At 37.0% G+C, this 11,726-nt stretch overlaps 1 protein-coding gene across 2 annotated transcripts in view; it reads right to left on the bottom strand.

Moving 5' to 3' along the window:
- Window positions 1-2,552: 2,552 nt before the first annotated feature.
- The window catches only part of LOC127435815 (spondin-1-like), a 111,146-nt gene continuing 101,972 nt past the window's right edge, over window positions 2,553-11,726 (bottom strand). For both annotated transcript variants that reach the window (XM_051689543.1, XM_051689542.1), the window contains exons 14-16: window positions 10,430-10,594; window positions 10,067-10,330; window positions 2,553-6,347 (exon numbers count right to left, since the gene is read on the bottom strand). In XM_051689543.1, the coding sequence (XP_051545503.1) occupies window positions 6,184-6,347; window positions 10,067-10,330; window positions 10,430-10,594 (593 nt within the window). In that variant the 3' untranslated portion in view covers window positions 2,553-6,183. The remainder of the gene's footprint in view (window positions 6,348-10,066; window positions 10,331-10,429; window positions 10,595-11,726) is intronic.

Genomic DNA, 11,726 nt, shown 5'->3' with positions numbered 1-11,726 from the left:
CTGATTCCCTTATTCAGTGTGTTCCTCGCCTGATTGTACGAGACTTTATCCCCAACTCTGTAAGCATCCTCTTTAGCCTGATGAAGCTGCCTGAGTTACGATGTTAACATGGTTTGTCGTTGTTAAATGTTAAATAAGTCCTAGTAGGAATGCACATATCCTCACAGAAAATGATAAATGATGTAACAGTATCTGTGAGCTCGTCCAGGTCTTTCACCAATAGTTGGATTTATATTTTCACTCGCTTGGTCAATCGTGCGTGCAATGTTAGGCCTCGGCGTGTGTTACCAAGACTACCAAGTGTTTGGCCCAGTTTAATGAATTTCTGTACTCAATAATGCTAGCTCGAGCCATGATTGCTTACAATAAATTCCCATCATGTTTCGGAAGAGGGAAAAGTCGGGAAGCCTCTTGTATGTTTAAATATACAGCTTCAGGCAGTTTACCTCACACTTATCAAACCAAATAACTGTAGGAGTTTTCATAAAAGGTTCAGCAGGCACACGGTGTAAATTTCAAACCTAAATAAATGTATTATGTGCTATTATTACACCAGCTCAGGCTCAACTCTTGAGCTCAGTGAGTATGCTACTTTACTCTTTGGTAAAATGTAATGCTAAAAATGACACATTCTTACTTGATATAGTCATCAAACTATTTTAGGGACATGGCCATGCCAAAAACGCTCTTGATCTTTTATCCACTTAAAAACAGAGAAACATCGAATGAGCATTGTGAAAATTGTATTGTAATATTATTTCAAAGATTTGTTCACTAAATAAAATTAATTTACCACTGAACACAATGCTTTCAGGGTCATCATGGCTTTTATAAAATGTAAAAAGCACTCATTCTGGCTGCATAGGCCTACTTGAGTTTGAAGCCTGTCTGAAATGTAAACTCACGATGCCACTTGGTGTCAAACTGCAGCATTTTAGAAAATTATTGGGTTACAGATCTTCAGTCACTGTCTCCCCCTAGTGGATATACAGGAAAATCTGTCCTGGGTAAAGCACAGAAAAAAGTGGTTGAGAACAGTGTTTGTGTTTTCAACTTTTACAGACCCAGCGGCCCCCACTTTTTTATTATTATTATTTATCTAGATTTGTTTTTGGCAAAGATTTACCGTAACTTTTATTAATCACTTGAACAAACATTATTGCATTCATTAGTGCTTAACAGATCATTAGAGTAGTATTCTGGGCTCAATAAGCTCAATGGACAGCATTTTTCGCATAATGTTGATTACCACAAAAAAAGTATTTCGACTTTGTCCCTCATTTTCTTTAAAAAAAAGAAAAGAAAAAAAGTGTTCCACTTACAATGGAAGTGAATAGGGCCAATTTTTGGAGGGTTTAAGGCAGAAATGTGAAGCTTATAATTTTATAAAAGCACTTACATTAAAACACTTCTGTAAAACTTGTGTATTATTTGAGCTGTAAAGTTGGTTAAATTGACGTTTTAGGGTTAATGGCGTTTGGCTAAATTGGTTGTAACTTCACACAGAAAAGTTTAGTAAGCGATTTTATCACACTAAAATCATCTTAACACACATATTGTTTACGTCTTATGGCTACACTTTTGAAACAGTCAGTATTTTAAAGTTTACATATTGGCACCTTTCACTTCCATTGTAAGTGCCTCACTGTAACCTGGATCTTTGCTTTTTTTTAAAGTTTAAATTAATTTTTATGGTAATCAACATTATGCCACAAATTCTGACAATTGAGTTTAACTTGTATTGAACCCGGAATATTCCTTTAATGTACCACATAAAGATGTTTTTTTTTTTTTTTAAGAATATAAAATATTTGTATATGATGTTTTGTACATCTGTCCATGGACCCCTGAGGGCCCCAAATCCCTTCTTGAAAATACTGGGTCTAACTATTTTAATAGTTTTTCTTTGAATGTTTTTTTTTTTTTTTTTTAAAAAACATTTTTGTATTTGCACAAAATAAAGAAGAAATTAAACCCCTCTGTCAAAAAACAAACAAACAAAAAACCCCAATAACTAATCCAAAACATGTAGTCACACAAACTTTTTTTGTAAAAGATTTATTACAAAATAGTAGAATACTGTAGAGTAACGGGTGAGTGGAGAGTACAGAAAGCAACAAGAAGAGAGAGAGAGAGAGAGAGAGAGAGAGTGAGAGAGAGAGAGAGAGAGAGAGAGAGAGAATGGAAAATCCACAAATGACTTGGAAATATTTTTTGAAGCTTGAATATATAAAAATTCCACAGCAAAAGTAAAAAAATGTCTAATTTAAACATCTGTCCCTACAGATGAGTTAATATTTCACATTAGCCTCTTACACTTCTAATTATGCAATAAAAAGTAACAATCTATTTTCAAACTAGTTTATATATCACAATTTTATATATATATATATATATATATATATATATATATATATATATATATATATATATATACAGGTGCATCTCAATAAATTAGAATGTCGTGGAAAAGTTCATTTATTTCAGTAATTCAACTCAAATTGCGAAACTCGTGTATTAAATAAATTCAATGCACACAGACTGAAGTAGTTTAAGTCTTTGGTTCTTTTAATTGTGATGATTTTGGCTCACATTTAACAAAAACCCACCAATTCACTATCTCAAAAAATTAGAATATGGTGACATGCCAATCAGCTAATCAACTCAAAACACCTGCAAAGGTTTCCTGAGCCTTCAAAATGGTCTCTCAGTTTGGTTCACTAGGCTACACAATCATGGGGAAGACTGCTGATCTGACAGTTGTCCAGAAGACAATCATTGACACCCTTCACAAGGAGGGTATGCCACAAACATTCATTGCCAAAGAAGCTGGCTGTTCACAGAGTGCTGTATCCAGGGTGTGGAATAAAAAGATGAACAACCAACCGAGAGAACCACAGCCTTATGATTGTCAAGCAAAATTGATTCAAGAATTTGGGTGAACTTCACAAGGAATGGACTGAGGCTGGGGTCAAGGCATCAAGAGCCACCACACACAGACATGTCAAGGAATTTGGCTACAGTTGTCGTATTCCTCTTGTTAAGCCACTCCTGAACCACAGACAACGTCAGAGGTGTCTTACCTGGGCTAAGGAGAAGAAGAACTGGACTGTTGCCCAGTGTTCCAAAGTCCTCTTTTCAGATGAGAGCAAGTTTTGTATTTCATTTGGAAACCAAGGTCCTAGAGTCTGGAGGAAGGGTGGAGAAGCTCATAGCCCAAGTTGCTTGAAGTCCAGTGTTAAGTTTCCACAGTCTGTGATGATTTGGGGTGCAATGTCATCTGCTGGTGTTGGTCCATTGTGTTTTTTGAAAACCAAAGTCACTGCACCCGTTTACCAAGAAATTTTAGAGCACTTCATGCTTCCTTCTGCTGACCAGCTTTTTAAAGATGCTGATTTCATTTTCCAGCAGGATTTGGCACCTGCCAACACTGCCAAAAACACCAAAAGTTGGTTAAATGACCATGGTGTTGGTGTGCTTGACTGGCCAGCAAACTCACCAGACCTGAACCCCATAGAGAATCTATGGGGTATTGTCAAGAGGAAAATGAGAAACAAGAGACCAAAAAATGCAGATGAGCTGAAGGCCACTGTCAAAGAAACCTGGGCTTCCATACCACCTCAGCAGTGCCACAAACTGATCACCTCCATGCCATGCCGAATTGAGGCAGTAATTAAAGCAAAAGGAGCCCCTACCAAGTATTGAGTACATATACAGTAAATGAACATACTTTCCAGAAGGCCAACAATTCACTAAAAATGTTTTTTTTATTGGTCTTATGATGTATTGTAATTTTTTGAGATAGTGAATTGGTGGGTTTTTGTTAAATGTGAGCCAAAATCATCACAATTAAAAGAACCAAAGACTTAAACTGCTTCAGTCTGTGTGCATTGAATTTATTTAATACACGAGTTTCACAATTTGAGTTGAATTACTGAAATAAATGAACTTTTCCACGACATTCTAATTCATTGAGATGCACCTGTATATATATACACACACACAGTTGCAATCAAAATTATTCAACCTCTCTGACCAGCAATACATTCTGAGTGATGTGAATTAAAACACATCAACTAAAACCTCAGTAAACAGTCAAAGTAAGTTTTTAATACACATTTGTGTGATTTTGAGAACAAAGAGTTCAGTTTACCCAAATTTTAAAATAAAAAGTAACTAATTCTCTCCACAAATGTCATGTCACAAATATTCAACCTCAATCATTTGTGGAGCATCCTTTATCCTTAATAACAGCAAATAAATGTTTCAGGTAAGTGTTCTCAGGCTTTGGACACCTCTCTATTAGAATTTTTACACATTTCTCACGAGCAAAAGCTTCCAGCTCATTGACATTCTTTGGTTTCTGTGCTGCCACTGCTTCCTTGAAATCCCAACAAAGGTTTGCAATGGGATTTTAATGATGGACTGAAAGGGCCATTTAAGGACGTTCTATGACCTATCCCTGAACCAGATTTTGGACAACTTGGATGTATCCTTGGTGTTATTGTCTTGCTGGAAATTCCAGTGATCACCGAGCTTCAATTTACACACTGAAGGCATCACATTTTTCATGCCAAAATGGCCTGATACTTGAAAGAATCCATGGTGTCAGTCACATAGTCAGGATTGCCGTTTCCTGCAGCTGCAAAACACCCCCATTACAGAACTGACCCACCTCCATGCTTGACTGTGGGGATGGTGTAGTTCTTGTCATCACCTTGTCATCTTACTCCAGACGTACTGTTGACCCATGGGTCCAAAACTCCTTTTCAGTTTAATGTCATATGTCTATAAAACCTTCTTCCAGGACTCCACAGGTCTTTCCTAATTACTTCTTGAATATTCAAGTCAACATTTCCCTTGGTGAAGTTTTGCTTTCTTCCACACCCCAATAAGGTTGCTGTTGTACCATATTTAAAAAATGTATGAATGGTGCTGCCAACTTTGTCTATTGGATATTGAAGTGCCTTGGAAATTTACTGTTAGCCATGACCTTTCTTGTGTAATGAAATAATCTCCTCTATTAGCTTTTGAGACAGCTTATTTTTAATTGCATTTTTTGCGTAGAAATACATTTTTTGCTTACAACGCTAAACTTACATTTTAAAACTTAAATAAGTGCCATTGCAGATTGATGACTTAATTTTGCTTTAAAACAATTACTTGTGTAGTCTTACATATTTAAGAAACAGCTACATGCAATAGGGGTTGAATAATTATGACATGGCTGTATTTAAAAAAAAAAAAAATCCTGCTATTTAGAAATATTAGGTTATATATTCACACTATGACTTTGAATGTGTCACTCAACTGATATAGATGTAGTTTAAAAATTCTGGGACATCAGAAAAGCTTACCTTTGTAAATCCTTACTGTCTTGGGGGTGGGGGGGGGGTTGAATAATTTCGATTGCAACTGTATATATAAAGTTCAATGATTATTACCTGTGCTTTTAAGTTCAGGAGTATAATGTTAAACTATTCACAGGCCAACATATTACACACTCTAAGCCTGATTTTGCTTTTATTCATCTAGATTTTCACTCAAGAACCATGGAAAATCACCCTGTCCTCACAAACGCTTGCTGTCTGAATCAGCTGTGTATCGACTGACCCGCCTTGATTTCGCTCGATAGAGGTGGTGCGATGTGGCTGTATTTTACCTCGGATTAAAGGCAGGAATAAAAGTGAAATGCGGGGGGTAAACTTTGTGGGTTTGCAAATCATAAATCATACCCTGTTTACCTTTAAAAACAATCTGGCATTGGCCAAAAGGCCTTTTTCGTTGCAGAAAACCATGTTTTGTTTACAGCAAATGCTACCTTTATACATATATTGCATGACCTCTGACCTCACTATACCCAAAGACGGGTTGCTGCGCTAATATAATGAATGAAAGGAAAATGTAATTATTGTTTAGTGTATGATTGTAAAGTTGTTACAGAAAAGTGTTGGTTATACATTAATACAGTATATATGCCAGCTAAGAAGGCAACTAAAACTAATCACAGATAACAGGCCTGGTCCATGTGTGTGTTACTCTAAATTCCTACAAGATGTAACTGTGGAACACACATCCTCGTCAGCCCCGCTACATCGGTTCTGCCCGATTCAGCCTCTTTAAGTTTGAAGTGTGTGTGTGTATGTTTGGGAGTGTGTGTATTACAGTGATACAAAGCCACTTTTAACACAGGTGCATATTGCAAGCACGGATCTCCCTCTTGTTTTTGCAGTTGTTGGGCTGTGATCCTTTGCCTCTCTTCTTCACGATCAACACACGCTCCTGGATTCCCCCACCACACGACTTGGTACATTCCGTCCAGCTGGACCATGGGCGTAGAGGACAGGCTATTAGAAGAGAGTAAAGGAAATCAAGGGTGTTTTTTTTTTTGTTTTTTTAGACTGAAAGGATGTAATTTCACAGCTCTACAAAGATGGAAATTATAAGGGCTCGTTTGCAAAGGTTTAAGGCCAAAAAATACTCTACGGAAATACGAGAACACAGACACTTCTAGCAAGGCAAGCTTGATTTTGTCCTTTGTAACATCCCAAAATGTTTCAGACTGCAATTCAAAGTGTTGCATTCTCAACGGTGGCACAAGGGGTGCTATAGCGGACATTAATGTGAACTGTCCGCCTTTACGGTGAGTTTTTACTTTCAAGTCAACTATTGTCATGGTGGAGCAACAGTTTAAAGAGAATATTGCAGAGCAATTAAGGTAAAGTCAAAATATTAATAGCAACTTAAGGTAACTCTATCGCCCCCTAGAGTACTGAGGTTTGTTACCGCCACAGAAACGCAAGAATGCACGTTAAGTGTGTTCAACCGCACACTTTGGCAATCTGTGTACGTGTAATTGTGTAAAGTATGTTCTGGTCTTAAACTAAAGTAGGATTTGCATGACTGCTCATTTTTACTAGTATACTACTTTTCTGGTGGGTCAGTGTTCACCTTATTGTAAATTACTCAGCATATGCCATGCAGAATTAGCGTTCTTTGCTATTCAATGTTGTGTTAACTGAGAACGTGTAAGTGGGGAGAATGTCCATGCAGCTGAGATGATGCGGGTGAGAAATGAAAACGCACATATCTCCGTTGCCAGTTTCATGCTGTTTGCATTGTCATAAACGGTGCAAAAACATTAAAGTCCCACTCGCTTATAGTTTCTGTCAGCCTTTGCGCACACCTGATGAATGAATTTCAGGGTGGCTTGCAAGAATTTTGGCTAGTCTGTGAAACGCAAGTACTACCGCCAGCACAGTTTGGTTCTAAACTTCTTTGTAAACGCAAAACTCAAAATGTGATTTTCACTTTCATATACCGGCAATAGGAATTCAATACAAGTTAAGCTCAATCAACAACATTTGTGGCATAATGTTGATAACATTAATATTAACATTATTAATATAATAATAAAAATTAATTTTGACTTGCCCCTCCTTTTCCTTAAAAAAAAACAAAAATCTTTGTTGCAGAGAAGCACTTACAATGGAAGTGAATGGGGCCAATCCGTAAACATTAAAATACTCACTGTTTCAAAAGTATAGCCAAAAGATGTAAACAATGTGTGCTAACATGATTTTAGTGTGATAAAATTCACTTACTAACCTTTTCTGTGTAAAGTTATGACCTATTTGACAACCCTGTTGCCATTACGATGTAATGCCAAAAAAACCTAAAACGACTGTAAAAATGACAATTTAAACAACTTTAATTAATCTGTTAAAACCTATGTATTATTTGAGCTGCTGAAGTGCTTTTATAAAATAATAAGCTTCACATTTCTGCCTTTAAACCCTCCAAAAATTGGCTCCATTCACATCCATTGTAAGTGCCTTACTGTATCCTCAATTTTTGCCTTTTTTAAAGGGACAGAGGATTCAAAATAATTTTTGTGGAAAATCAACATTATGCCACAATTGCTGTCAATTGAGCTTAACTTGTATTGAAACTGGAATATTCCTTTAATCCTTAAATACTTTAAAAAGCTACTCTGCATCTCTTATGCACTCTTTGTGTAAGCAAATGTGTTTTGTTTTATAGTGTTTAACCGGCCGACATCAGTTACGTTACACAAGTCGCTCTGGACTTTTGGATGAAAACAAAAACGACTTCTATTCTGAAAAACACGGTAGTAAAATATATGTACATGCAAATACACAGAGACGCAGTTTGTAGACAGACACATTTTCTGCCTGTTTTTGCAATATAAAAAAAGAAGCGCAACTGAAGTCATGTGATCAACGTCTAGTCGACACAGACCCAACACGTCGACTAGTGTCAGAACTAACCGACTAATCGAGCAGTTGGTGCAGCCGCTAAAGATGTGTTCACAGATTTTAAATCAGAGTACTTCTCGAGAACATGGTGACAGGTCAAGTGTCAAGACCTTGCAAATGTAGACGAAGATGGAGTTCCAGTGTCCTCCATGGCTGATGGGGGACAGCGCAGTTAATGTTGATATATGAGTATGTGTGTGTTCTGTGACCATGCCAGACACATGGTTACAAATGAGAGGCAGGACCATAGAGACATCCCTGTACAATGAGCCTGGCACATTCTCTACAATGCTATCTGTGACTGTACTAAATTACTTCATCATACACTGACAATACAGTGTGTGTGTGTGAGAGAAAAAAAAATGCTTCTCATCTCAGAGAGGCTGAGCAAGAAGAATTTGCCGTATTGATTCCTTCAAAGCAAGAACAATAAGGAGTATTTACAGAGAGCTTAAAATAACAATTTGATCGATATGTCTTCGTGGGTAACAACAATAATTTTAAAATAATGTATAATAACAATCAAGAGGGCTATTGACCCGTTTCAATAACGTCACTTTTTACCCACAGCCGCCATATTTGTGACCATCAGCGGGAGAATACAATGGTGATGAATGGAAAAACGCCTGTAAAATGATCTCAAGAAATGATGAAAATGCTTTTGATCCATGCAAAGTCCCAGGAAAAGTTTATACAGGTCTGAGGTCAGCACAAATATTGCCAAATTTGACTCTTGTGGAAATGCAAATATATTTTATCCACGATTCATCTCCGTACACCGGTGAGTCTGATGTGTGACCGGCAAGTGCACACGCCTACTGGTACATCACCGTGAACATCTCTCATTCAGAAGTTACAAATGTTTGTGTTGTTTTCTGCTCGGATTTGGACACAATATTACAAAACATCTGTAAGAGCTGCTTTTAACTCATGAAGAATACACAGAAAGCAACTGAGGCATATTAGTGTTTAACACTGTAGTCTGGTGGTGTGAATAAAGTATGTGCTTCATGATCTTATGGTGTGTTGTTTATTGACTGACATTAGTATATACACATTAAATAGGTACTATATATTCACATTATAGTGCTTTTATGTATGTGTTACAATTATGACATTACAGTCTGGGTGATATGAATAGCATCGCCCTATGTGCATTTCCAGTTTAATTGTATCAGACTCCATTATGTTATAAATTTAGTAGACATTTATATAGATAACTGACATGTCTGAATAAATGATTAAAGACCATGCTCTCCACATTCATCGCTACTTGACTTTGGCAAAATGCAGCTGTGTCACTTAAAAGATAAAACTTTAAAGAACATTTTTATTTTGGCTCTGGTAATGAAACAGCAGATTTATAAATCTTGAAAACCTTTTCAAGATTTATAAATAGAAACAAAAATTTCTCCACCTTTTGCTGCATCCCACAGTGCAGCACATTGGAAGTATATGGAATTTTGGTCACAAACATGATGGCGCGGTCATACTGTGCCGTCACAAGAAACAGGTCAGTATGAAAAATGCTACATTGTGACTCATCTAATTCCTTGGGTAAAAAAGAAAATTCAGAATGTTAGCCTCAGTCACTATTAACTTTTAATGCATCTTTTTCGATACAATAAAAGTGAATGGCGACTGAGACTATTATTCTTCCTAATATCTCCTTATGTATTCCATGGAAAAAAGAGAGCCAGACTGATTTGAAACAGGGTGAGTGAATGACTTTTTGGATGAACCATTTTTGGAAAAGTCAGTAAATACTGTAGTAAATAGGTGTGGACCTGAGCTCTCCTCTGGCACAGACTCTCTGCTCTGTTTCCCTCTCCTCCTGTCTGAAGCCTCCTGCCTCTTTCTCTTGTTACTGGCACGGGAGCCTCTGGAGCACTTGCGGATCTTGCATTTCTTCCTCTGGACAGTCTCCGGGCAGGGCATGCCTCCAAACTGTGGCTCTAGCTTGACCATTCGTGAGCGAATCATGTGACCCTTCCCGCAAGACTTATTACACTCAGACCACGCTGACCACTCCGACAGCATGCAGTCTGTAGCTGTTGGAGGGATGGATTGGGAAAAATAATAAAACAATTAGCACTACAACTTTCTATGTCTTATCTGTGAGTTTCAGTATGTGTGTGTGTGTTACTCACAGCACTCGGGAAGCATGCACTTTTCAACCTGCTCGAGATCATCTGTGCACAGGCTTGGATCTACAGGTGTCTTCAGCATGCGTTGACGGGAACGCATACCGATACCACAAGACACACTGCACTCTCCCCAGTCTGACCATGGAGACAGCATACACACCACTGCATCTACATAGAAAAACTATGTTTGACCCCAATACTTCAGACCAACAAATTGGACTTTATTACTTAACAACCAAGCTAGAATATGGAAATGTTAACATAGAATTGCTTAAGGCTTATAGAGTGAGAAATGTCTCAAATTAACCTAATTCACCGTATTTAATGAGAAATGTTAAAAGTTCATATTGAAATCTCTGACCTTGCAGACTTTGGTATCTTGGCAAATGAGAGCTCAGTTTGTGACATTGTTGCAATCTCTTCTGAAACTTTAGAGGAGACGCAGGAGACTTACTGTAAGCAAAGGCCTTCATTTAATATCATTGTTCACTAGAATAAATATATTGAGGGATATTAAAGGGATCTAATTTGTAAATATTTTTTTAGTTTGTGTGTGTGTGTGTGTGTGTGTGACATAGAAAAAGCATTAAAAAAGAACAATGGATGCAAAAACACATTCGGTCTGAATGGCCCCTTACTCTTACTAAGTTGACACACCTGCGTTACATATTCTTTTCAACCAGTCATTCAATATCTTAAAATTGTTGGGAAATTTTAGTTTTTTTTTTTTTTAGGATCTTTTTTAGAGCTACTACTTTAGAGTCTATTTGTAGCATACAAAACCTTGTATTGTACATACTGAAATTGAGCATACTATATTTGTAGTGCTTACTAGTACATACTTCCTAATGCATACTAGATTTGAAGTGCTTTGTTGGTTTGTAGTTCACAAATATTAAGTTTGATGTGTATTCTAGGTTTGCAGTGCACACTACCTTGTGCATCTACATTTGAAATGCACACTATATTTGTTGTGCGCACTACCTAGTGGATATGACTTATTGCATACTAGATTTGATGTGCATTTTAGGCATGTAAATTCCAGCATGTCAGGAAGTATATTTTTAAGGTTTTTATTAACAGTTAGTACAACTACTTTACAGTTTATTTATAGTGCACACTACCTTGTGCATACTGGAACTGTTGTGCACACTACATTGAAATGCACATTACCTAGTAAAAACTAGGTTTGTAGTGCTTACTAGTGCATACTTTCTAATGCATACTTGATTTGAAGCTTTCCAAGTTTGTGGTTTACTCTTTGTGTATTATGTTTGTTGTGCATCCTAGGCTTGTATTA

The sequence above is a fragment of the Myxocyprinus asiaticus genome, chromosome 46, assembly GCF_019703515.2.
Source record: "Myxocyprinus asiaticus isolate MX2 ecotype Aquarium Trade chromosome 46, UBuf_Myxa_2, whole genome shotgun sequence".
Classification (NCBI taxonomy): Eukaryota; Metazoa; Chordata; class Actinopteri; order Cypriniformes; family Catostomidae; genus Myxocyprinus; species Myxocyprinus asiaticus.
This window is presented reverse-complemented; position numbering and strand designations above follow the sequence as displayed.